We start from the raw sequence: 27,454 nt of genomic DNA, 5'->3' as shown, positions 1-27,454 counted from the left end.
CATAATGCCATTGCACTTAATATACTATAGTGTAAATATAACTCTTACATACACTGGAAAAAATCTGTGTGACTCGCTTTGCTGTAATAGTCACTTTTTTTGCAGTTGTCCAGAACCCAACCCACAGTTATCTCCAAGGTATGCCTGTATAGAACATCGGTGAGGTGAGAGCTGAGGGAGAAAATAAAAAACATCCCTCTGTGTCATCCATGATTACAACTAGTAAATTTCTTCCACACACTCAGTCTCAACACAAAGTAGTCAATAAATACTTGTTTATTGAGTAAACTGAATTATAAAAAAACAAAACAAAAAAACTTCCTTCTACTACTAAGCCATGCGGGCAGAATCCACAAAGGTAACTTCCTGGCCAAAGCCCAGCTAATCCATTGTTATTATGGTCTTTAAAAAAATTACCCTCCAACGAAGTCATACAGTGTGCAGAGGCCAGGAACCCAGCTCTAGTAAGTCTGGGGTAGCTGCGGAGACTACCAGAGGATTACGTTGTTGTAGATAGAGTTGACCATAGTTCTTGAACTTTCTGAAAGGCAAAGTTTTGACTTGCAAGTCCATATTCTGTCAAAATGGCATCAGGCAAAAAGCTGGGGAAGAGAAGCCCAGGAGGATCCTCAGTTCAGTTTTCAGATGCCATGAGTTTACAAAGCTTGGCCAAGCTGTTTACGGAAGGGGTCACTCCAGTTCACTATATTATAGTGTGCTGGGAGTTAAAAAAAACAGGGGTGAGGAGAAACAGGCAGTAACAAACGTCACACCTGTACCACTAGGCCCATCACATCTTGAGATTCTCCTCATCTGTGAAAGCCTGTTCAAATAGGGTCACCTAGAAAAAAACCACATTGTTTATAAATCCATTTCCCCTCATTTTATTAAATGTTCCACTTATGTACATTTTAAAGATGAACCACTGATAAGCCTGTGCAGTTGCCTCTTGGCTCACAGGAAGGAAACGTAGCTGAAAGCCTCAGGATGGACAGAAGAATGGTGTACTTGTGGGAAAGGTGTACATGGATTTTTGCTCCTTTTCTCTGTATGTTACAGTACATTTCAGTTTATAACCATGAGTACATACAATTAAAAAAAAAATTCCCTCATGCAAATCGTAGAAAAAGTTTTCTTTCATTGAAGCTGGCAGTGAAAAATAAAGATTCATGTCTTTTTCTTTGTGCATACCCCCATGTGTTTCTTCTTCAGGTCAGATTCTTCTCTAAGCATTAAGAGAAATAGGGGAAAGCCATAGGGTAGGCAGGATTTCAACAAGTGGTCTTTTTATAAGTTCAATACAACTTCTTGAACAATTAGCTGCTGGCTGGAGGACGTGTGATCTCTTGAACAGGTATGCTGTCCAGTTGGCAGGCAGAAGTTCATTAAAGCAGGGGCTGCCCTCATGGGTTGCAGGACGAAGACCCATACACCAGGAATGGCTTCCACCCTAACATTCTGTGTGATCACCTCAGTACCTCTCGCTTGCTAATGACCCATGTGTGATCCTTTGTCCAGAGGGACAGTGTGAGATTGGGGAAAGGGGCCAAAGATCACAATCGCAAAGAATATTGGTTTTGTGGTGTTTTTGATGGCGGGAGGGTGGTGGGGAAAAATCTATCATCATTCTGGATGATTAAAGATGGTTTCATGCATTTTTAAAGCCACAATTTTATATGAGTTGCTGTGGAAACCAGCATCTCGGGAGAGGGAAGGAAAGAAAAGGAGAAGGAAGAGAGAGTTCAGTGGGATTTTTTTTTTCCATTTTCATTTTATATAAAAGTGTTAAGACCACAATGAAAAAACTTTATCCATATATATAATAAACCACTTTGTGAGCTACAATTTTTGTCTGTCCCGTCTTTAGAAATGTTCTCACATGGACAATGGTTGGATAGCATCATGCCCAAAGACATTGGCCACACAGTAAAACAAACAAACAAAACCCAGGTGTACTATGATACAATTGAGGTATAAGGGGAAACAAAAAACTTAACATTCACCCACCAAGGATTTTTTTTTTCTTTTTTCTTGATTTTGTCAGAAAAATACCAAACACAGTGATTTCAATTTAAAAAAAAGTCACAAAAATTTGTTTTTAGCAGAAGTGAATGACCAACAGGCCAGCTCATCGGCTCAGACGTGATCACTATTGGTTTTTCTAATAATCCACAAATCCACAGGGATGTGAAAAAGTCAACATCAGGGGGGAGTGGTGGCATTAAAATTAAAAAATATAAACCAAATACCCCCACCTGGTATACCCCTTTCCCCTAAATCCCTTTCCCCTCCCTCACGCTTCCCCACCCCCACTCCACACCCCCTCATGACCCGAACCCTCAAATCTCCATCAGATCTAGGTCAGCTTCTTCAAAGCCATAGAAGGACTCGGTCTCGCTTTCACCCTCAAAGAGCTGGTGAAGGCTTTCAGGCTCAATTGTCTCTTCAGGAGATGACCTGGGTCGGGGAGTGGAAGCTGAGGGCTCCTCCGACTGTTCCCCACTCAGCTTCAGTTGCTCCTCCAGGGAAGCAATCAGCTCCTCCTGCATGTCAGCATTTCTGGTAGGTGAGTTAATGTTACCATCAGGGCCAGGGAGAACGCTAGCCACAAGGAAGGACCTCTGAACCAGCTCTGGGCAGTCCCCAATGACACCAAGAACCTCAGCCAGCCAGACCAGCACCAGCTGCAGCAGGACATCAGAATCACATGCGGTATCTGCCATTTCCCGAGCCTGCTCCTTCCACTTTTTGTGCAGGAAGTTCTTGACAGTTCGTTTGATGCATACATCTAGCGGCTGGATTTTAGAGCTACAGCCTGCTGGGACAACTGCAGGCAAAGTGCTAGAGGCACTAAGCATGGCCAGCACCTCTTCTGACAAGTGAGTGCGGTGACAGTCCATCACAAGCATACCTTTGCTGCGCTGGCAAGCTGTGTGCTTCTGCCACACTCGGGATGACCACAGCTCCATGATCTCATCGTCACTGTAGCCACTCTCCTTTGCCTCCAGCAATATAGAGTCTGGCACATTTGCAGGCTGATCCATTTGTCCTCGGTAGAAAACCAGGGTAGGGAGGACAGTGCCATCTGCCAGAATGGCCAGCACCACATCACACCAAGGTTCCCCTGTGCCCACTGTCTGCAAGGCATTCTCCTTTCGGTCATCACTGCTCAGTACCTCTGTATCCAGGAACAAGGAGATCTCATCAATTGCCACAATCATAGACAAGGGTAAGTCCTGGTTGTGAATCTGCCGTTGTACAAATTCAATGAAGAGTCCTGCATTCTCTGCCACATCCTTAGGCAGAGTGTGGGCCACAGCTCGCCGGGCGTGGGGAGTCAGGTGGTGCCGTAGCATGAAACGCACAGCCCACTCATAAGAGATCTTAAACCCCCCCTCCAAGGAACGTCCTATTTTGGTGGCCTTCTGGAACAAGGTCTCCTCATTTACAGGTAGTTGCTGTTCTCGTTGGGTCAGCACCCACTCAGCCAGTTTCTCTTCGGCTTCTAAGCTCAGATATTTGCCCTCCAGATTCTCCCCCTGTGAGGCCTGGAAGCGCCGAAGCCAACGCCGGATGCGTCGCTGGGGGTTTCGGAAGTGTTCAGCTGCCTGTTCTGTATTGCAGCATAGGGCAAACAGTACCACTCGAAGCTTCTTCACAGACAGCTGCTCCTTCTTGCCAAGCCCACTGCTACTACCACCCCCTGATGCTGGCTCAGGTTCCTGGGTAACTGGGCTCCCTTCATCCTGGTCTTCAACATTCAGACATTCAGCCCCCTCTGTAGCCAAGGGAAGGGCTAAAGGCTGGGGATGAGTGGGGGTTGGTGGTGGGGTTGCAGTTGAGGCTGGTGATGGGACTGCCTGGGCCATAGGAGCAGGGAGCTCTTCAGGCTCAGCTGGGGTGGCCCCCACAGATTTCACAGTGGCAGCTTTATTAGAAGGGAAGGAAGGAGGAGGATACAAATTCTTCAAGTTCCGGTCGTGCAGTCGGTCACGAGTCTGGCCATGCCTAAGGAGTTAGCAAAGAGAGGAAGAAAAAGCTCAGTTAGGCCAGGAACACAAAATAACAGTAGTAGCAACAATAGTAATAATCAAGACCAAACATACTGCAAAACAGAAATTAAACCATGAAGTGAGTTTCTGTTACCTGGAGTGAGATATCCAAGTGAGTCCTATGGAAAAGGAGACAATAAAAAATGTTAGCTCAATGAAAAAAACTAAGCCTCCAAAGACGAGGTTTCAGAATTTCAAACAAAAAAGCACACCTACCACCTTCCCAATCTTACATAAGCTTCAGGTTAGAGTGCTTCCCATTTGGTGAAATGTATCTAAATAGTGACTGGGAGGCCAGGGAGAGATACTGCTAACTCAGTATGACCTGTATCCTTAGCTTTTGTTTTTTCCCTAACCTCTCCCTCTCCTACTTACCTCGTGGCAGGATGCTACTGGATCTGTGAGAGGGGTTGAATACCAAATGCTTAGCCATGGCGTCTCCCACAGAGGTAACAAAGGTACATGAAGTGCAGGCCAGCTTGATTCCACTAAGGAAGAGAGTCAAAAGTAGGTAAGACAAATACAGCAGTGATACTGGAGAGAGTTAAGCTCTGAGGCTAAAGAGTGGCCTTCTCCTCGCTCTCATACTAGCTCATGTGTCCACCCATCCCCAATAATAAAAAGGATTTAATGTAAAAACTTGAAAAATTAAGAGGCCATTAATAAGTTTTTCCTTACCTCACAGAATTTTTAAACAAAGCCAAATACTTGGGGCTCTTTCGTGGAACATGATTGCTGAGAAAAACAAAGAAAAAAGTGGTATGAAGTAGGGGATTCTGCTAGAGATCACCAGCCGTTGACACCCTAACAAAAGCAATGCCTCTTCAATATATCCTAATCTCAACCCAACCCTGTTTTCCTAGCATACTGATAATTTCCTATCTATTTATTTTTTCTTTTTAAGGCTACACCTGTGGCATATGAAAGGTCCCAGGCTAGGAGTCAACTGGACCTGGAGTGGCAGGCCCACGCCACAGCCATGGCAACACTGGATCCAAGACACATCTGTGACCTACACTGCAGCTTACGGCAATGGCAATGCTGGATCCTTAGCCCACTGAGTGATGCTAGGGATAGAACCCGAATTCTCACAGAGACAATTCGGAGTCTTTAACCAGCTGAGCCACAATGGGAACCGCGACTGATATTTCCTATTTAGATGTAAATGAATCATGGAGTTGAGGGGATTAAAAGGCACATCCAGCTTTGGGTGGTGGTGGCATGGCTGGGGTCAGAGGCAGCATTTCTAAGAAGCTCCCATCTAGTGCTGCTGGTACTTAGACCACATTTTGAGTAGCAAGGTCCTACAAAACCAGAGCACAGACCATCAAAGCCTGGCCTCCCATCCTACTTGGACAGGCAGACAAACGGCTCTAAAGGAAACAGGAGAAGCAGGGGAGGGAATGAAGTAAGTTCTGGAGAATCTGAAGTCCCAGATAGGAAGATTGGTTTAATTGCGACTTACTTGATCATGTGGTTGGCATAAGCTCGAGAACAGCAGGTGCTATAGCGACACAGAGAGCAGTGAACATAAGTAGGGAAATGATTAGGGAAATCTGGGATCTCGAAGCTGCACTCCAGACATGTCTGCCGGCCCATGACACTCCTGTTAATAAACAAGGAAAACTCTCATTACTGCCTCAGGAGTCCCCAGACTGTACGAGATTTAGACAACAAATCCTGCTTCAAAGGCTACCAGATTACACTGGCTATCAGGAATAGTTGTGCCCACCCAGCCCCCAGCCTCCAGAAGAAGGCACTGACATTTTCCTAACAGCTCTCTTCTGGATGTTGCGCTGGACAGGGGGATAAAGGAAGACGGGCAGAGGGTCTGTTGAGGAGGCCAGAGGCGCTGCCTCCTGCAAGGTGCTGGGAGGTGCATCACTGGAAGATACAGGAACAGTTCGTGGCTGCCCTCGGGAAGCCCGGATTGTCACCTGTGAATCAAGAGAAAAGAGTAATGAGACACTACTAGTGAAACTTGAGAATACTGAAAAGTCTCTATTCCTCCCCTTCTTGGATCTGTAAAGAAATGTCAACAAACCCTTTACCTTGGTGCCTGGTTTCAAACCTTCCAGTTGCTTGGGCTTACGGAAGGTTTTATGGTGCTGAAGCTTATGTTCAATTTTGTCCTTGGCAAAGAGAAACTGCAGCCGGCATTTGTTGCAGTGATAAACATTCCTCTTCTGAAGGGGGGAAAAAAGAGACAGAATCCTTTAACGGTTCCCAATGAATTTTCTTCCCTGAGAAGAAGGTAGATCATCGCCAATCATATCATTCTTTCCTTTCTATTGACAACTTACCACCATAAGAAAGAAGTACACACCACTAACAACAAATCTATCGTTGAGAATCACCTCCTATGCTCCCAGAGAAAGGCAGACTCAAAGTCAGGATGACTAGGTCCTCAAGCCTCTCCCCCTAACTTGCTTTATCGATGTGGATGAGTGGCTTATTAAGTTTTACTTCCCCCTATTATCTTTATAGCATGGTTGGACAGTGTTACCTACTTTTGGATATTATTTTTCAAAAACACAATAAAATGTACATGGTAAAAAACAAAAAAAAAATCACATTTTTATTCTGCACTCCTTCATGAGGTAAGTTTGCCTTCAGCTCCAACCCTCAGTCCCTTTCCAGAGAGACAATCTATCACCAGTTACTTGGGTCTTCTTTAGTCTACGCCTGTCACTGTACAGCAAACACATACATCTCCAATCACCACCTGTTTTCCTTTCTTTTACTTTTTTAACACAAATGATAAGACTTTCCTACATAGTGCTGTTTTTCCTCTTAACACATCAATACATACAGATACGCCTCCCTGTGAGGCCACTCTGAAGATTCAGTCTGCCCAGTATCAAGGTCCTTCAAAAATAGGACCCATGCCTATGATTTTCTTCCCTCAGATAGCAAGGCTCTATACCATCAGCTGAGTTACAAGTGACAATTTCCATGCTGCTGCTATATGAAAATACATCGGTGGTGGTTATCAGCAGTCACCACTGTGCAAAAGAATGTGTGAGCCTAAGAGAGTGTGGTGTGTACAAGTGAGTGCAGGCATGGACACACGTGTGGATGTGACACACAGGTGCACCCATCTTGTACTCTATTTGGCTCCCTTTCTATGTACCTTCACTCTCCTCTAGTGGCTCCTTTCCTACAGCATTTTAAACAGAGGCATTTCTATTCCATCTTAAAAACAACGCACAACATCTGCAACAACAAATTCTCCCTTGCTACCTCTTCCCCTGGATCTACCACCCTTGGTCCTCCTTCATAAACAAACTTCTTTAAATAAGTTGTCTCCATTTCCTTACCTCTCTCATTCATTTGTCCTGCTGAAATCTGACTTCCACCCTGCTAACCAACAAAACAGCTAAATTAAAGGTGGCCTCTGAAGTTTCTATCCTGCAGATACGTTCCTGAAACATTTGACCACAATCTTTTCTTCAATCACTTTCTCCCCTCGGCTTCCTTGATACCAAAACTCTTCTGGTTTTCCTTCTAGAACTAAGGTCCTGGCTTTGTGGATAGACTTCAATGGACCTAAGTCTTCAACTTATTCTCAATTTGGGGGGTGGGGGATGAGGGTGAAGCATAGCACAAAAGTTTAAAATCCACTGATTTATACAACGATGATTCCTAAGTATCTGTCATAACCCAAAGCTTTTCTCCCAGGCCTCAGACCTATATATCCAACTACCTACTTAATAAACAACTGCACTTGATGTTCATAGATACTAACTCAGAATATCCGAACTTATAATCCTCCCCGCAAAATTTACTTTCTCTAGTGTTTCTATCTCAGTAAATAGTCCCACACATTCATCCAATCACCCAAGACAGAATCCTGGGCACTATTCTTAACAACTCCTTCACTACCTTCATCTAATCCATTTGTAAATCATAGATATCACTTATCTTCTCAGTATCTCTCAACTCTACCCTCTTTGTCTTCATTTCAAAAGCCAGTAGACCCCATCACCTCTCATCTAAACTACTGAAAAAGCCTTTGGCCAGTCTCCCTAACTCTAGTCTCAATCTCCTTCAATTCATTCTTAGTGCAGCCAGTGCAATCACAACTAAAAGCAAATTTAAACACATCACTCTAGGACTTAAAAATCTCTTTAACGGCTTCCCAACAACTTAACACTCATACAATTTGAAACTCCTTTTCATGGCTTACGAGATTCTCCATGATCTGTTCCCTAACTTTCAACCTCCTCCTGTACCCTACACTCCAACCAGTGAACTTCTTTCAATTCTTTGAACCTCCCTGTGTCTTTAAGCATGCCGTTCTTCTATCCCACTTCGCCTGGCTTATCCTTACTCATCCTTCAGGTCTTCAACACCTTTTTTCCTGGAAGCCTTAGTAGGCTCCCCTAATAGGTATATTCCTTTCTGTAGCCTGTATTTCCCCTAACACAACATTCTTCGTGTTTTACTGTATTGTTGTCTTGTTTACCACTAAATCTCTAGCATCTAGCCCAGTGCCCAGCACTTATCATTGGCATTCAATAAATTTTTCCAAACACATTTATATTATCTTCTCTACCAAAATTATTTGCTTATTTATTAGCTCAGTCCTGGCCCGGCTTCCATAAACTTAAAAATGAGAACATGGGAATTGCTTGGTGTCTGGTACCTGGTGCCTCATGTAATGCTGTTGGAATGCATTGCCATTTTTGAAGACCTTCAGGCAATAAGGGCAGAGCAGGTGCCGAGTATCCTCGTGGATCATCCGAAAATGGACATCGACCTCAGAGTAGAGTGAGGAGCGATACTGACACACCTGAGTGACATAAGAGGGAAAATGAGCTAAGAGTGAAGTGAACAACTGAGGTCTTTGAAAAGAGGTAGCAACAAAAATGTTAAAATATGAAAAAAAAATTTCCTTAATGTATAGAAATCAAATTATTTTTCTGACTTTTTGATGCAGGGCTATGTCTGTGATACATTCAGCTGTGAACCAAGATAAAAATGGGGAAGGACAGGAAAGGTTGAGAATAGTTCATATTCTGACTGAGAGGAATAGTTTTTCCTGTCCATCTCCAAAAGGCATGTTCAGGAGACAGACACCCCCCCAGCACATATGGACGCTCCCAGGTGGGTTTCTCAGCTGGTACAAGGATACATTTCTTTGTGTTTTCTCCTGCATGGAAAAATCCTGAAAATACAACTCAAGTTTACTGTTTCTTCAGTATCTCTTCTGTGTTCCTAAAACTGAGTGTGTGTAACAGGTATTACACTGTTCATTAGTGGACTCTTTGTGTTCAGCCTGAGAGCAAAATAGCTAAAGCTCCCTGGAGAAAGAAGCAATACCTGGCAAACGTAAGGCATCTCTCCAGGCTTATGAGTATCCTTCATATGCTGGAGAAACAGTGGCTCACTCTCAAATGCCCACTCACAGATCTTGCACTTTGCTGTAGGAAGAAAAATAATCAATAAATCCACCTGAAAATATGACGAAAGTCCTGCTGACTCATTATCTTTATTTCTCTGACTCCTACATTTTCATTTTCAATAGTCGTAAATTATTAAGTCTCTTTCCTTCTCTCTTTAAAACGGCTCTGTCTCAACATTTGTGTGCTGATATCCTGTCTCTAGCTCAGACTTCTTTATCTGACTCCAAACCACTGTGTTCTGTCACCATTATTTCAAATTACACAGAGAAATTGTCACCTCTTCATTCTCACAGGCAAAAACTTGGTAGAAGCTCATAGGATTTCCTACTGCTAGTCAGCTGGCTTCTAATACCTCCTATTTCTCCAATAAATACAGTATCCTTTATATACCATCGCCAAATGAATTTATTTTAAAATACTATATTACTTCATTCCTCTGCTTAAGGATAGACAATGGTTATCTCCTATGAAAAATTCGACCTGGACTGAACACTTACTAAATGAGGATGAATGAGGATTTATCCTCAAAAGACTGACAATATGAACAGAAACAACTTCTTGCCTTCTTATGAGTTGTTACTTCAGTATTAACAAATTTGAGATAATTAAACTTTGAAATTAGTCATTTTTTTAAAACTACAGTTGAGGAGTTCCCGTCATGGCGCAGTGGTTAATGAGTCCGACTAGGAACCATGAGGTTGCAGGTTCGGTCCCTGCCCTTGCGCAGTGGGTTGAGGATCTGGTGTTGCCGTGAGCTGTGGTGTAGGTTGCAGACTCGGCTTGGATCCCAAGTTGCTGTGGCTCTGGCGTAGGCTGGCAGCTACAGCTCCAATTAGACCCCTAGCCTGGGAACCTCCATATGCTGCAGGAGAGGCCCAAGAAATGGCAAAAAGACAAAAAAAAAAAAAAAAAAAAAAAAAAAAAAAACTACAGTTGATCTATATATAATGTTGTGTCAATTTCTGATGTATAGTAAAGTGACTGTTATTTATACATATATAGTCTTTTTTTATATTCTTTTCCATCATGGTGTATCCTGGGAGACTGGATATAGTTTCCTAAGCTATACAGTGAGACCCTGTTGTTTTAAAATGAGCCATTTTAAAAAGAATGGATATATATACACATATATACATACATACACACAACTGATTCACTTTGCTGTACATGAAACTAATATAACATTGTAAATCAACTATACTCCAATAAAAATTTTAAAAATAATAAAATAAAATTAGCCATTTTATCAAGCTTTTATAAGGCTGTAATTCTAGGTTTTTGGCAAAAATCTTAATTGCTAGGAGTTCCTGTCGTGGCTCAGTGGAAAAGAATCTGACTAGCATCCATGAGGACGCAGGTTCAATTTCGAACACCTTTAAGCATTGGTGTTTCCCAATCTTTTGTCCAAGGCCTTTTTTGTTTTCTGTGTTTTACCTGTGCAATCTTATTCACCCTCAAAGGCTTTCCCTATAACCTATATATCACCTCTATTGTTACAGCTGTCACACAACATAAATAATATCATTTAGTATGTCTGCACCCGTGGCATATGGAAGTTCTAAGGCCAGGCAAATCTGAGCCACAGCTGCAACTGAGGCCACAGCTGTGGCAATGCCGGATCCTTAACCCACTGTGGTATAGTGGGAACTCCTAAAATACATTATTAAAATTAATTCCACCTTTAAAAAGCTTTTATTTCAAATGACCACTAAAAAAATTAAAATTATATACGTAGCTCATTGTATTTGTTGATCAGCATTAGTCTGAACCACTCATGGCAATCCCATTTCCCTTGACAATATGACCAAAGCCAAGGAGATACAAAGGGAAAACAATTCTGCCTTGTAAGAAATAGATTCAGGAAGACACAGGAAGATATACTCTTCTTCATCTGTACAATTTTACACCTGAATGTAATGCCTAAGACTAACAAAGCCACCCTGCTATGATGGAGACAAGGAAACCTGTTGAGAAGTAGAGGACTCAAATTTTGGGCCTTAAGCTCACTCCAAACCTTGGATCCTCTCAGTTAAAAGATATAATATTTGTTCTTAATGTTTTGTCCATTTTTAGTCAAGATTTTTAATTTGCATAAAAAGCATCCACTTAACATGCACATTTCTGCCTTTATGTGTCTGCACATGCTGCTTCCCATCACTTACAAACCTTTCTTACTACTTTTCATTCATCAAAATCTTTCTTGTATTTAAAAACTTGAGGGAGTTCCTGTCGTGGTGCAGTGGTTAACGAATCTGGCTAGAAACCATGAAGTTGCGGGTTCAATCCCTGGTCGTGCTGTGAGCTGTGGTGTAAGATCCTGTGTAGGCCGGTGGCTACAGCTCCTATTAGACCCCTAGCCTGGGAACCTCCATACGCCGTGGGAATCGGCCCTAGAAAAGGCAAAAAGACAAATAAATAAATAAACAAATAAAAATAAATAAAAACTTGAAAAGTTTACACATTACTTCCTGTGAAATCTGGCCACAGGATCTTTTTCCTTCTCTGAACTATTTCATCTATCACTGGTGTTATACAATGCACATGTTTACAATAAATATATTCTCTTGTTTTCACAATTTCCTATAGTTACATAATTTTTTTCTCTTCAACAAAACTAGAAATCCCTTAAAGGACATAGGAAATATTCTAGAAGATTGGACTCAAACCCTTACAATGCACCTTATGAGAGGTGTATACTTTTAAGCAAATGACTAAAATTTTCTGAGGTTGTATTTAGCCTGTGTTTGTTTCTCTCTCCCTTTTTTTTGGCCCCACCTGTGATATATGGAAATTCCCAGGCCAGGGACTGAATCTGAGCCACGGCTGTGGCAACACTGCATTCTTTAACCCACTGTGCTGGACCAGGGATCGATCCTGCACCTCCACAGGAGGACTCAAGCCTCTATAGTCAGATTCTTAACCCATTCTGCCAAGGCAGGAACACCCAGCCTGTTTTTACAACATAAGATGTAGAGTGTAGCTAACACTCCCACTCATCTTATATTTCACTGAAAGTACTGTCTTAATGGTAAAGTACCTTATAACCTCATCTTTTACCCTACATAAAACCAATCAGGGTATGAACTAAAGTGGAGATCCAAAAATAGACCGCCTGCTCCTTCTATAAAAGGATCTAGGTAATAAACCCTTTTTATATATGCCTCTCTACAGTGGTCCTGAACCAAAGCCCCTAATAATTCAGGGTCAAGTGCTGAACTTATTAATTCGTGCTTGAACAGAATGGAGATCAGACCTGTAAGAAAATGAGGTAAGTGATGTGAGAAACTGACTACAAATATGCAAAGAACTTCCTTGACACTATTACCTACCTGTAAATAAATATGAGCTCCCCCTAGTGCCATTCACTGAATGAAGAGCAAAGTATACCCCTAGAATTTAAGAATTTCCAAACTTACTGGTTGATTCATAGGGACTATGAACATTTTCCAAGTGGCACTGGAGCTGGAAGGGAGTGGAGAACTGCCGATAACAGTGCTGGCAGATAGTGTGACCATCCACCTCACCATTCTGCTGGTCAAGTTCCACGTGGTGTTTCATATGGTTCATAAATCTGTAGCACAGCACAAAATAAAAGCACAGAAAACATTAAAAAATCAGAAGCCTTGGACAAACGTAACAGCAGAACCTCAGAAAAGACATTATATGCTTTCCCCTCTACCCACCCACCCAACTTCCTCTCTTGGGACAGTCCTTTTCTGAGTCCAGAAACTAAGAGAGTTCTTGAAACTTTTCTGGGGAAGGAGATGCACTGGTCTCACTCTTCGCAAAGTTATCGTTATTACCACACTATCTCTCCTTCTATAGTGCTGGTCACTGATTTAATGATAATCCTTAGCAAGATAGGATAATAATTAGGGCCATTCTACCACAGAAAGACTTAAAACATATAAGGAGTTTTCAGCTTTCATTTATCCAAGGTGAGCTCCAAGACTCTTCAAACACTCACCGAATGTTGTTTTTTAGCCTTTTGGTACAATGTGGGCATCGGAAAGATGTGGCGACCTTAGGGAAGTTTGTGAGCTGGGCTACTTTGCCACCATCCCGTCCATAGTAGAAGTCATCTACTAACATAATGAGCTTGGTCTGGACGGCATCACCTACATTCTCATTTGGCTCTGGTACTTTGGTAGGTGGTGACAGAGCAGGAATAGGTGTAGAAGAGGGAGTGGAAGCAACAGGAGTTGTTTTCTCAGGGGAAGGGGGCTTTGCGGCTGATGGGACACTGGGTTCTGAATCCAGAGACTTTCCTTTCTTCTGGTATTCAACCATTTCCGGACAACAGTACTATAAAGAAAGAAGACATCTAATCATCCTGGTTCTCCTGGGAGCTGGGATGTGCTAATGTGCTAACTCCTCAGCTTCACTAACATTCCCTGCTAACAGTTTGGTCTAGGTATTCCCATCCAGCTTTCTACAACGTTGCCATGTTTCACTCTTTTGTGTGTGTATATGTGTATACACACATACATATAAACATATTTACAGCCATATTCCGGTTTTAGATTCTTTAACCACTCACTAGCATAACTTGACTCTGAGTTCCCTGGCAGGAAGAAGTCCCAACCTTTGCATATGGACTAATACCAGAAAATGAAAAGGCTAGAACTGGAAACTGGTTAACAGCTCTGAATTCATTCAATGTCACAATAAACAAAATGAACTGAGGCCAATTTGGTTTGAATTCTGATTATCTAACAAACCTGTCCTCCTATGCAGTGTTCTCTCTCTCTCTCTTTTTTTTTTTTTTTTTTTTTGTCTTTTCAGGGCCACACCCATGGGATATGGAGGTTCCCAGAATAGAGGTCAAATTGGAGCTACAGCTGCAGGCCTAAGCCACAGCCACAGCAACTCAGGATCCAAGTCTCGTCTGCGACCTACTACAGCTCATGGCAACTCCAGATCCTTAACCCACTGAGTGAGGCCGGGGATCGAACCTGTGTCCTCATGGATACTAGTCAGGTTCGATAACCACTAAGACAAGATGGGAACTCCCTATGCAGTTTTCAAAATCAACCACAAGCAAGGAATCAAAGTCACATATGTTCTGATCCATCTGAGGGTCCTGAAGTATGATCCTATTACTTTTCAGAGTACATTCTAAAATAGGCCAAAAGAGAGTGACCCTTTAAAAAACTTCCAAAGAGCCCTTGCTTCGTAAGCTTCCAGTACTACAGGAGGCATTCACTGGTAGCCATTTAAGCTGGATGGTGTCACGGGCGATATCACTTACACACATATGACCTCTCAAAGCTTCAGTAACACGGAATTGAGCATTACACCGTGGACATATCTTCCGTCCACCATCCTGGAGATCAAACACTGGGATGGAAGAGGTCACTAGAAGAAGTGAGAACATTGATACGATTAGTAAGATGATACTGGAAAAAGATTACTGGCCTCTCAGAAAAAGGTCAGGCACTTTCTGAGGGGTATATTTTAAGGTTGGTAAGCAAGCATGAAAGATCACTATGAGACACATTCCCTTCATTCTAACTCTAGGCCAGGGGTCAGAAAATCATGGTCCAGAGTCAGCTGGCAGTTTCTGTTGGGCTCATGAGCTATGAATGTTTTTTTGGTTCTTGTTATATAAGTTTTTTTCCTTCATTGTGACAGTGTATACCTAACATAAAATTTCCTCTTAACCATTTTTAAGTGTTAGTTCAGTTGTTACTACGTACATTCACATTTCTGTGCAATCTCCAAAGCATTTTTTCATCTTGTAAAAGTGAAACTCTCTACCCATTAAACAATCCCCAATTGTTGAATGCTCTTAGACCCTGGCAACCGCCATTCCACTTTCTGTGTCTCTGAGTTTGACTACTCTAGGTTCCTCATAAAAGTGGACTCATACAGTATTTATCCTCTTGCGTCTGGCTTACTTCACTTAGCACAACATCCTCAAGGTTCATCAATGCAGCATGTGTCAGAATTTTTCTCCTTCTTAAGGCCAAACAATATACCATTATTCGGATATACCATGTTATTTATCCATTCATCAATGTTGGACATCTGGGATGCTTCTGCATTTTGGCTACTGTGCATAAAGCTGCTGTGAACATGGGGGTACAAATATCTGTTTGGGTCCTTGCTTTCAATTCTTTTGGGTGTATACCCCAAAGCAGAATTGTTAGAACAAAAGGTAATTCCATGTCTCATTTTTTGAAGGCCCATCACACCATTTTACATCCCCGCCAGCAATGCACAAGGGTTTCCAGTTTCTCTACATCCCCACCAACACTCACTTTCTGTTTTTTGGGTAACAGCCATCCTAATGGATGTGAAGTGGTATCTCATTGTGGTTCTGATCTGCATTTCCATAACTATTAGTGATGTTTATCACCTTTTCGAGTGTTTAACGACCATCTGTATATCTTCTTTTGAGAAATCTCTATTCAGCTACTTTGCCCACTTTTTAATTGAGTTGTTTGTTCTTTTGTTGTTGAGCTGTAAAAGTTCTTATGGATATTAAGCTCTTATGAGATAAATTATTTACAATTACTGTCTCCCATTTAGTGGGTTGCCTTTTTACTCTCAATAGTGTCCTTTGATGCCTAAGGTTTTAAATTTTTTTTGTCTTTTTAGGGCCGTACCTGCAGCATATGGATCGTTCTAGGCTAAGGATTGAATCGGAGCTGTAGCTGCCGGCCTACACCACAGCCACAGCAATGCCAGATTTGAGCCACATCTGCAACCTACACCACAGCTAACAGCAACGGTGGATGCTTAACCCACAACCCACTGAGCAAGGCCAGAGCTTGAACCTGCGTCCTCATGGCTACTAGTCAGATTCCTTTCCACTAAGCCATGATGGGAACTCCCCTGAAGTTTTAAATTTTGATGCAATCCCATTTATCTACTTTTTCTTTTATTGCCTATGCTTTTGGCATCATATGCAAGAAATCATTGCCAAACCCAGTATCAAAACTTTTTCCCTATGTTTTCTTCTAAGAGTTTTACAGTTTTAGCTCTTTTTGGTCTTTAATTCACTGAGTCAGTTTTTATAAAGAGTGTACAGTAAGATCCACCTTCATTTTTTTGCATGTGGATCTCCAGTTTTACCAATACCATTTGTTAAAGGTTTTTACATTTTTAAAGGTTTGAAATAAAAACAAAGGAAGAATAAGATTTAAGTTTTTTTTTTTCCTAGGGCTGCATCTACAGCATATGGAATTTCCAGGCTAGGGGTCGAATTGGAGCTGCAGCTGCTGGCCCACACCACAGCCACAGCAATGCCAGATCTGAGCCACATCTGTGACCTACACTGCAGCTTGCAGCAATGATGAATCCTTTTTTTTTTTTTTTTGTCTTTTGTCTTTTTGTCTGTTGTTGTTGTTGTTGCTATTTCTTGGGCCGCTCCCGCGGCATATGGAGGTTCCCAGGCTAGGGGTTGAATCGGAGCTGTAGCCACCGGCCTATGCCAGAGCCACAGCAACGCGGGATCTGAGCCGCGTCTGCGACCTACACCACAGCTCACGGCAACGCCAGATCGATAACCCACTGAGCAAGGGCAGGGACCGAACCCGCAACCTCATGGTTCCTAGTCGGATTCGTTAACCACTGCGCCACGACGGGAACTCCCAATGCTGAATCCTTTAACCCACTGAGAAAGGCCAGAGATTGAAACTGCATCCACATGGATACTGGTCAAGTTCCTAACCCGCTGAGCTACGACGGGAACTCCAAGAATAAGATTTTCTAACACATGAGAACTGTATGAAATTCAAAATTCAGAGTCCATAAATAGTTTTAGTGGAATATAGTCACACTCATTTATTTACATATTGTCTATGGTTGCTTTTGTACCATAACGGCAAAGTTAAGTAGTTGTGACAGAGACCACGCAGTTTGTAAAAAATACACCAACCTGGAGTTCCCATCGTGGCTCAGTGGTTGGCGAATCCGACTAGGAACCGTGGGGTTGTGGAGTCAATCCCTGGCCTTGCTTAGTGGGTTGGGGATCTGGCGTTGTCGTGGGCTGTGGTGTAGGTCGCAGATGCGACTCAGATCCCATGTTTGCTGTGGCTCTGGCGTAGGCCGGTGACTGCAGCTCCGGTTCGACCCCTAGCCTGGGAACCTCCATGTGCCGTAGAAGCGGCCCAAGAAAATGGCAAAAAGACCAAAAAGAACAACAACAACAAAAAAAACGCCAACCTCTGCTCTAGACTGTTGATAATCCTTATGCTCACATCCTTCTACACCTGAAAACTTCTCTACCAAATCCTGACTTTAAAATCTTGTTCAGAAATGCACCTCCTCCGTGAATTATCTTTTGATTATCTCCTGGTACATCAATCCATTTCACTAACCTCCAAAGCACAATTAACAGAATTCCTTCTGGCTGCTTCAGATAAACTTTTCACAAGTGGCAATCCCCTTTACTAAAATTTCTGTGAGAACAGACTGCAGTTAACTATATTCTATTTCTCTATTTCATAGTATAGTGTTCTGATATAACAAATACTTTATTCAATTTTTCTTTGGCTGCATCCACATCATATGGAAGTTTCCACACCAGGAAGTGAATCTGAGTCACAGCTGCAGCAACACCAGATCCTTAACCTACTTCGCTGGGCCAGGGATTGAACCTGCGCTGCCATGGAGACAACACCGGACCTTAACCCCTGCACCACAGTAGGAACTTCCTTTTATTAATATTTTTGAATGACTGGCTGTCCAGAGCCTTTCTGGTTATCGTACCTTTCACTGAAGACTCAGGTCCGCTGGTTCTCTGAGAGCCATGGGCAGAGCTGTTGTTGGATACCACCACTGGCCCAGGGCTCTGGCCCAGGGAAGGGATGGTGTTGAGGGTATTCACCAGTTTGGCCACTTCATTGCTATTTTCACCTGTAACTCCAGGTCGCTTCACAGTGACAAAGCTGGCAATGCTCACTGCAGGTGGAGAGGGGAAGGACGGAGCTATGTTGGCCAAGTGATAATTATCTGTTCTCTACCCACCACCCCACCCCAACTCTGCCATCTCCTCTTCCCAAGCCTCACCTAGTTTGGGATTTGGGGTCTGGTTGGATTGGCCTGGAGGCTGAACAGCAAGCTGCCCCAGTGAGGTCGGCTGTGTGGCGGTGGGAGTGGTGGAAGTGCTAGGAGTGGACTTGGTCTGCTGGGACTGGGACTGTGGGACGGTGCTTCGAATGGTGAGAGTGGCTGGGATGACGGTGGTGAAGGTGTTAGTGGTGGGCCGCACAGGCATGGTGGAGCCTGGCCTCACAGGGGTCATCTGAGAGAATACTTGTGGGACTCCAACTGTCGGCTTAACAAACTGGGTACCTGGGGCTTTGAAAGAGAGACAAAGAAAAGTACCAAATCTTGGTCAATGAGCTCGCCTATAATACATTCCCCCATCTTTACTGGAAATACTGGAATAGGAAGAGATTAATTCCAAAACTGATTGGTGACCCTCAGATTACTAAGGGTAGTAGAGACTCTTAAGACAACAGGTGTCTCAAACTGACAAATGAAGTTGGCCTCAATAATCAGTCTGGATAATTAGCCCTAAAAACATTCAGTTGAAAGAAGATCCCTATCAACTCTTCCCAAAACACCTTACGACACTGCCTTTTCTATTCCAAGGATATAATCAGGAGTAGCTTGATCTTGCTATTGGAAGAGACTATATGGGTATAGAGTGGGAAGCAGTATGGTATATATAGGCCAAAGCACAGAGCTGGTCCTGAACAAAGTGATCTTTCTTTCTCAGAATACTAAAGGAAGTCTTTTCATTCTCTTATACAAACTCAAATATATGACAGACTATGCCATTCCGCTAGGATGTCCCAAAGGTGACAATTCCACTGACAAATATTTAGGAAACATCAGAACTAGGGAGAATAAGCTCATCAGCCTAAAGGCCAAAATGCCCTGTGGGCTCTGAGAACAAAAACTTAGGTAGACAAGCTACAGAGATACCTGTACTACAACTAAATTAAGATATTCCTTTTTGGCCTGAAGTGTAGTAAACTTACAGAACCAGGGGTAAATCACATGATTTTTAAAAATTATGTTTCAATTCAGATTCTTTGGGGGAAAAAAAAGAAAACCTAATTATTGACAATATTTACCCTCAAAGGGTATGTCATTTAATTTATATCCAAAACCTATGCTATGAAATTAAAGCAAAGTAAGGTCAAAATCCCGCTATGTGAGTAGACTTATAAGGAATACAGAATTTGGGAGTTTGCATTAATAATATTCCTTCAGGATAACAAACTTATTAGCTGAAAAAAGCAGCAGAAACAGAAAAATTACTTTATACACCCTGTTTTACTACCTCATATAGGGTGGTAAAAAAAAGAAAAGTTAAATCACCACCCTGGCCAAAGGTTAGAAAGTTTTTTTAAAAACTGGGCTTAAATCAATATGATTTTTGTATTTTAAGACTTTCCTTAAATACACTTTTTAAATGAGCTGGAGCATTTTGAGACAACAAAAACAAATCTTCTAGATGCCGATTTATTCCAAATGGATAGACATTTTTCCTTACCTGGGACTAGTGTAATTGGTCTAACCGTTTGGCCTTGCTGTACGTTCAGCACAATCCCAACCTGATTCATTGCATTTTGTACAGGCCGGACATTTCTTACAGGAAATCCCTGCATTAAAAAGCAAAATGATCTTTAACATGGAGATCAGCTAACACTAGCAGAGACTTCAGTAAGACCTACATCCAAAAAAATTCCCACACTTTCACCTAATGGTTCTCTCTCAAGAGCTAGAGCTTTTAAATCACTGAGGTGGAGAAATTTTGGACTTTATGGCAAACTTTTGAGTGACAAATATTAAAACTGGAGAATGAGCTTTGGTAATATGAACAAAAAAGGAAACCTACTTCCTGTCTTAAGAGAACATCAGCTTAAAAAAAATTCATCTACGGACTGGTCCCTAAATTGCTAAAGGGGTAATGGAAAAAAATCGATGCTAACAGTATTTACTGGAGTGATTCAACATACAAATAATTTTAAGAAATTGTTCCCAAAGTCCACTTCAAAGGCCATACACCTCTGGGAAATTTGTAAGAGAAGGTAGAAAAAAGCACTTGCCTTTACATTCCACACCAGCATTAGGTTTTCAAGTCCAATTCACATTTGTATCAAATAAGTCATCTTTCTTCTCTTCCAAAGATCTCTCTGCACTTCACCAATTTCATACATACATTTCCATAAGTCAAATAACGCACCACATTTTACGAAAAAATAACCCGAGCAAATGGTGAGAAGCCTTGAAGGCCAAGTGTTAAGGCTTTCTAATCTAAGCTTCCCACTCAATTCTGCCCAGATCCCAATCAAATTACTTTAATAACCCTCCAGGGGGATAAAGAGAAAAGTACCCAGCTGTATGCTATGTTGGGCTTTCCGCTAAAGTCAGCATCAAATTTAAGAACAGCAAATGAGAAAGTCAAGTCAAAAGACAGGGCCTAAAACCATTCCTAATGATGCTAAGGACCCTTAAGTCGGAGCCTTCAAAAGTTCAGTCTTTTTCTCCTCTACCAGGTCCCAGAATTCAGAGTCCTACTTACCTGTGTAGTGATGAATATTGGTTGTGAAGCCACAGGGGAACTTGTCACATGATTGGCATTCTGCATGACCTGGACAGGCCTCAATACTGGTTGAGTAACCATTGTACCCAGACCTGGAGTTGGATTCTGAGTCAGGATGAGTGGCTGTCCACCTTGTTGGACCAAAGAGTTGCCAGCTAAGGGGTAAAAGGAAGAAAAAAAACATCGTAAGAGAAAACAAACCCACAATTTATTATGGTTTAGATTTTAAAAATGGTGTCCCCATATATCAAGATATCCAAGACTGTCACTCATCTAGGGTTTTGTTTTTTTTTTCTTTCTACGCAGCATACTGAAATCTGTAGGCTAGGCATCAAATTGGAGCTGCAGCTCCCCATCTATGCCACAGTTGCAGCAATGCTGGATCCAAGATCCATCTGTGACCTAACGCCACATCTTTCAGCAACACCAGACTCTTAACCCACTGAGTGAGGTCAGGAATCAAACCCGCATCCTTGAAGAGAAGAGAAACCACATCCTTGACTCGTGGAGCTGCAATGGGAACTCCTCACCTCAGGTTTAATGTCACCAAACTCAGTAAATATTTAAGCTTCACTCATTCTGCAACTAACGGAAAAATACATGGATTGGAAAAGTTCACTAAAATCTCCCTCCCACATATCTTAGCTAGGGTTGTCTTGTTTTGTTTTTTTTTTTGTTTTTTCTTGGCTGCACCCACAGCATGCAAAAGTTCCCAGGTGAGGGATCAAACCCGAGCCATAGCAGTGACAATCCCAAATCCTTAACCTCTAGGCCACCAGGGGACTCCATTAACTAGGGAGGTCTTAACATACACAGTAAGACTTCTACATGGCTATCATTTTGATGATTTAAGTGACCACACATAATCTTCCCATACCAAATCAGCAAAACAAGGTAATGTATGAGTTCTCTCTCTCTCTCTCTATATATATATATATAATAGAATATATAAAATATATATATTTTGTCTTTTTAGGGCCACACCCGAGGCATATGGAGGTTACGAGGCTAGGGGTAGAATTGGAGCCACAGCAATGTGGGATCCAAGCCACGTTTTCAACCTACACCACAGCTCAGAGCAACGCTAGATCCTTCAACCCATTGAGCGAGGCCAGGGATCGAACTCGCATCATCATGGATGCTAGTTGGATTCATTAACTGCTGAGCCATGACGGGAACTCCTTCTTTCTCTATATTTTAACCAAGTAAAATCTACTTTGTCAGAATGTAACTTGTTTTTAACTAATCCACCTTAATATTTTTAAAAGAGGATTACTCATCAACAAACATTACAGAGAGGATTAAGATGGCGGAATAGAAGGACTGGAGCTCAACTTCTCTCCTAAAAACAACAAAACTCACAACTAAAAGCTGAGCAATCCCCACCTAAATGGACCGGAAACCTTAAAAAAGATACCCTACTCCAGAAGAACAAGAGGAGGCCACATCAAGAGGTAGGAGGGGCAATTTCGAGATATAAACAACCCCATACCTCCCGGTGGGAAGCTCCACAGACTGAAAACTAACTGGTTCACACAGACTCCCCTACAGGAGAGCTCTGAGCCCCACATCAAACCCTCACATGTGGGGATCTGGCACTGGGAGAAAGAGCCCCTTGAGCATCTGGCATTGGGGCTTGTGTGCTGGAGCTCCACAGGACTGGGGGAAATGGAGTCCCCATTCTTAAAAGACACACATGGACTTTCATGTGCACTGGATCCCAGGGCAAAGCAAAGTCTCCAAGGGAATCTGGGTCAAACCTGACCAAAGTTCTTGGAGGACATCCTGGGAAAACAGGGGTGAATGTGGCTTGTTGTGAGGGAGGGACATTTGAAGGCAAAACTCTCGGGAATATTCAGCAGCTGCCTTTCTTTGGAGGTGGCCATTTTGGGAAAATCTGGGCCCACCTGTCAATCAGTGCTGAGAAGCCCCAGGGCAAACAACAATCCAGGTGGGATCACAACCCCACCCCTCAGTAAACAAGCTACCTAAAGACCCCTCAGGCACACAGCTGCCCCTAATCCCATCCAGAGACTAAGCCCCACCCACCAGAGGGATTAGAATCAGCTCCACCTACCAGGGGGCAGCCATCAGCCCCTCCCATCAGGAAGCCTACACCAAGCCCCCATAAAGTCTTCAGCCACAAGGGGGGCAGACACCAGAAGTAAGAGAGGTACAACCCTTTTATCTGTAAAAACGTCACCACACCAAAAACCTATAAAAATGAAAAGACAGAGGACTATAACTCAGATGAAGGAGAAAGGAAAAAACCCCAGAAAATCAGCTAAGCGATGAGGAGATTCTTAGCCTCCAGGAAAAAGACTTTAGATTGTTGATGCTGAAGATAATGCAAGACATTGGAAATAAACTGGAGGCAAAGATGGATAACTTAGAGGAAACACTGAGCAAAGAGATACAAGATATAAAACTTCAACAAGAAGAGATGCAAAATACAATAACTGAAATAAAAAATTCACTAGAAACAACCAACAGCAGAATACAGGAGGCAGAAGAATGAATAAGCGAGGTGGAGGACAGATTAGCAGAAATTACGGATGCAGAACAGAAAAGAGAAAAAAGACTGAAAACAAATGAAGAGAGTCTCAGAGAACTCTGGGACAACGTTAAACACACCAACATCCGTATTATAGGGGTGCCAGAAGGAGAAGAGAGAGAGAAGGAGACAGAAAAAATATTCCAAGAGATACTAGCCGAAAACTTCCCTATCATGGGGAAGGAATCACTCACTCAAATCCAGGAAGCACAACGAGTACCATATAAAATAAACCCAAGGAGGAATACACCAAAGACACATATTAATCAAACTGACCAAAATTAAAGACAGAGAAAATCTTGAAAGCAGCTAGGGAAAAGAAACAAATAACATACAAGGGAACCCCAATAAGGTTATTGGCAGATTTTTCAGCAGAAACTCTGCAGGCCAGAAGGGAGTGGCATGATATACTTCACATGATGAAAGGAAAAAACCTCCAACCAAGATTACTTTACCCAGCAAGGCTCTCATTCAGATTTGAAGGAGAAATCAAAACCTTCACAGATAAGCAAAAGTTGAGAGAATTCAGCAACACTAAACCAGCCTTACAACAAATACTAAAGGAACTTCTCTAGGAAGAAAAGAAAAGACAGCAACAGGAAACAAAAATTCCACAAATGACAAGGCTCACCAGTAAAGGTATATATACAGTAAAGATACGAAATCACCCATGCACGATTATACCACCAAAATCAGAAATCATGAGAAAAGGTGGGTACAAATGCAGGACACTGGAGATGAACTTGCAATTAAGAGAACAACAACTTAAAACAATCTCGTATACATATAGACTCACATCAAAACTTCAGAATAACCGCAAACCAAAAACCTACAATTGATACACAAACAAGGAATCTCTGAAGAAGAAATATATCTCATAGTAAATAAGTGCATAATCCACCATGAAGGGGGTCATTTGACATCATTCTTGGAATGTTGAAGTATTCTTACATCTGATTCTGATTTCCTCTCCAAAGAATTTATGATAATTATAATTAAATAATACAACTGTACAATTAAATAATATAGGTGTACAACTGTATTATTAATAACCATTTCTCTCCATGGTACAATGTAAAGTCTATAATGTCTTGTTTATCACATCACCTAGAATGGTGTAATGCCTTTATTGAAGAACCAGTGAGATGTAACAAATTGTGAGGACATATTTATATAGTTACACTGTTTTTTAACCAACTTATGCATTTTATATTTTACTTATTTTCAGAGGGTATATTATTTTTGTTATTCTTACCAGTTAAGTTATTCTTTTTATTATGCTATATAAAATATGTATATAAGGCATTCTTTATAAATTTTAGTTGCATAATACACACAATTTTAATATAATGCTAATTTTTAAAGAAAAATTGAAATGTAATAGATAATACTAAATAGTAAAGATGAAAGCCATACAAAATGGGATAAAGTATAGAATAAATTTCCTATTTGTCTCAGCATATTTTCCATTCCACTTCTCCAAAGAGAGTTGCTTAATATGTTTCTTAAGATCCATGATATAATAATCTGTGTGAATGTAACTGTGTTTAAATATATGTATTTTATTTTGTAAAAAAAAAAAAAAAAATTAAAGAAGAGGCATTCTTCCCAAACCATGCAAACCATTCACTAGTTATTACTGAACATGAAAAGAAAATTGTATACAGTGATGAATATATTTACTTTGGAATTAGTTAACTAGCTAGTTACTTACAATTATAAAAGAGCTCTGAAGATACAACTGAAGGGTAAGATTTAAAATGTTCTTTAATTACTGTATGATAGATAGTTTCTTACCACTATGCACTCAGAATTGTCAATTCAAACTGTTTCCAATTTGAATTCTACCAAGTTTTCTTAGTTTCTAACAAGATTTGCTTCATTAATGGAGTTTTTATTATTGTTGTAATTAAAAATAATTATGAAAAAAAAACCCCAAAAAACAAACAATTCAGCAAGTAACAAAGAACCTAAAGAATGGGATCTCTTCCTAGTGAGTCAAATCTCAGAAATGCAACAGATTCTCTAACAACTACTGTCTTTTATAGATAATGGGAACACAGAGATTGACAGACTATCTTCTTTACATCATCATAACTGATAAAGACCCTGCCAAAACTAATCAACATCAAGTAAAACTGATATGACTTCTGAAGATTCATTTACAAATATTCACAATTATAAATATTAAAAAACTGGTTAGTTATTTTTGAAATATTTTAAATTATTTTTCATGTGTGAAAAAGGTAATTTTGTGAATGTTTTTAAGTCCTCTATTTGCTACATTAGGCTGAAAAATCATAATATTAAGTTTTCTGATCTACAAAGAATACTCCCCAAAACAGAGAGGCAATATACCTAAATCAAAGATTCAAGCAAAATATATATATATATATTTCTTTTTTTTGTCTTTTTGCTATTTCTTGGGCCGCTCCCTCGGCATATGGAGGTTCCCAGGCTAGGGGTTGAATCGGATCTGTAGCCACCAGCCTACGCCAGAGCCACAGCAACTTGGGATCTGAGCCGCGTCTGCAACCTACACCACAGCTCACGGCAACGCCGGATCGTTAACCCACTGAGCAAGGGCAGGGACTGAACCCGCAACCTCACGGTTCCTAGTCGGATTCGTTAACCACTGCGCCACGACGGGAACTCCTCAAGCAAAATATTGATTCAACTTTATTTTTATTTTTTTGTCTTTTTAGGGCCGCACCCATGGCATATGGAGGTTCCTAGGCTAAGGGTCTAATTGGAGCTAGAGCTGCTGGCCTACACCACAGCCACAGCAATTTGGGATCCAAGCCATGTCTTCGACCTACATCTCAGCTCAGGGCAATGCCTGATCCTTAACCCACTGAGCAAGGCCAGGGATGGAACCTGTGTTCTCATGGATACTAGTTGGGTGTGCTAACCAGTGAACCATGACGGGGACTCCTGCTTCGACTTTAAAAAAAAAATTTTTTTAATTAAAGTTTAGTTGATTTACAATGTGCCTCAATTTTTTAACCTCAAATCACAAACAGAATGGACTTCTCTGAAACTAAATGCCACTTGATCAATGACATCACTACAGTCAGCTACAAAGCTAGACCACCAATGTGTGCATATGGGTGCCTTATATTAACGGGCCAATTGTAGCTTATCCCATGTTCTCCCAGAAACTGAAGAGTCCATGAGTGGGCTACACCCTCATAGTTACTGGATGAACAGACTAGTGATTACAGAGGTTGATAGATTTAAAAATTCAAGTCCTGTCTATGCTAATTATACTGGCAATCTATTGACTCACTCTGTATGTATACATACATATATATATTGTGGCCATGCCTGTGGCACATGGAATTTCCTGGGTCAGGGATTGAACCCGTGCCACAGCAGAGACCTGAGCCTTAACCTGCTGAGCCACAAGGGTTAATAAATCTCCATGTACCCATACCAGCTTCAATAATTATCAACTTAAGGCTATTTTGTTTCATCTATACCTCTCACCCTCTTGCCAGCTCCCATATTATTTTTTTTTTGCCTTTTCTAGGGCCGCACCTGCGGCATATGGAGGTTCCCAGGCTAGGGGTCTAATCGGAGCTGTAGCTGCCAGCCTACACCACAGCCACAGCGACACAGGATCCAAGCCATGTCTATGACCTACAGCACAGCTCACGGCAATGCCGGAACCTTAACCCACTGGGCAAGGCCAGGGATCTAACCCAAAACCTCATGGTTTCTAGTTGGATTTGTTAACCACTGAGCCACAACAGGAACTCACCGTATTATTTTATTTTTTTTTTTATTTATTTTTTTTAAAGGGCTTTATTTGAAGATTCAAATGATTTTTTTTTTTTTTTTTTTTTTTTTTGTCTTTTTAGGGCCGCAC

The 27,454-nt window shown here is 41.5% G+C and overlaps 1 protein-coding gene across 4 annotated transcripts in view; it reads right to left on the bottom strand.

Moving 5' to 3' along the window:
- Positions 260-27,454, bottom strand: part of POGZ (pogo transposable element derived with ZNF domain) — a 56,709-nt gene continuing 29,514 nt past the window's right edge. The window contains exons 4-19 of one of the 4 annotated variants that reach the window (XM_005663451.3): positions 21,009-21,184; positions 19,977-20,085; positions 18,479-18,769; positions 18,179-18,370; positions 14,712-14,818; positions 13,428-13,765; positions 12,877-13,031; positions 9,378-9,478; positions 8,701-8,847; positions 6,104-6,238; positions 5,817-5,989; positions 5,518-5,658; positions 4,731-4,787; positions 4,428-4,540; positions 4,147-4,171; positions 260-4,008 (exon numbers count right to left, since the gene is read on the bottom strand). In XM_005663451.3, the coding sequence (XP_005663508.1) occupies positions 2,340-4,008; positions 4,147-4,171; positions 4,428-4,540; positions 4,731-4,787; positions 5,518-5,658; positions 5,817-5,989; positions 6,104-6,238; positions 8,701-8,847; positions 9,378-9,478; positions 12,877-13,031; positions 13,428-13,765; positions 14,712-14,818; positions 18,179-18,370; positions 18,479-18,769; positions 19,977-20,085; positions 21,009-21,184 (3,929 nt within the window). In that variant the 3' untranslated portion in view covers positions 260-2,339. Of the gene's footprint in view, positions 4,009-4,146; positions 4,172-4,427; positions 4,541-4,730; positions 4,788-5,517; positions 5,659-5,816; positions 5,990-6,103; positions 6,239-8,700; positions 8,848-9,377; positions 9,479-12,876; positions 13,032-13,427; positions 13,766-14,711; positions 14,819-18,178; positions 18,398-18,478; positions 18,770-19,976; positions 20,086-21,008; positions 21,185-27,454 lie in introns of all 4 variants that reach the window. The other 3 variants (XM_005663450.3, XM_021089861.1, XM_021089862.1) reach the window with 3 other exon arrangements.

Source organism: Sus scrofa, chromosome 4, assembly GCF_000003025.6.
Source record: "Sus scrofa isolate TJ Tabasco breed Duroc chromosome 4, Sscrofa11.1, whole genome shotgun sequence".
In the NCBI taxonomy this organism is placed as follows: Eukaryota; Metazoa; Chordata; class Mammalia; order Artiodactyla; family Suidae; genus Sus; species Sus scrofa.
This window is presented reverse-complemented; position numbering and strand designations above follow the sequence as displayed.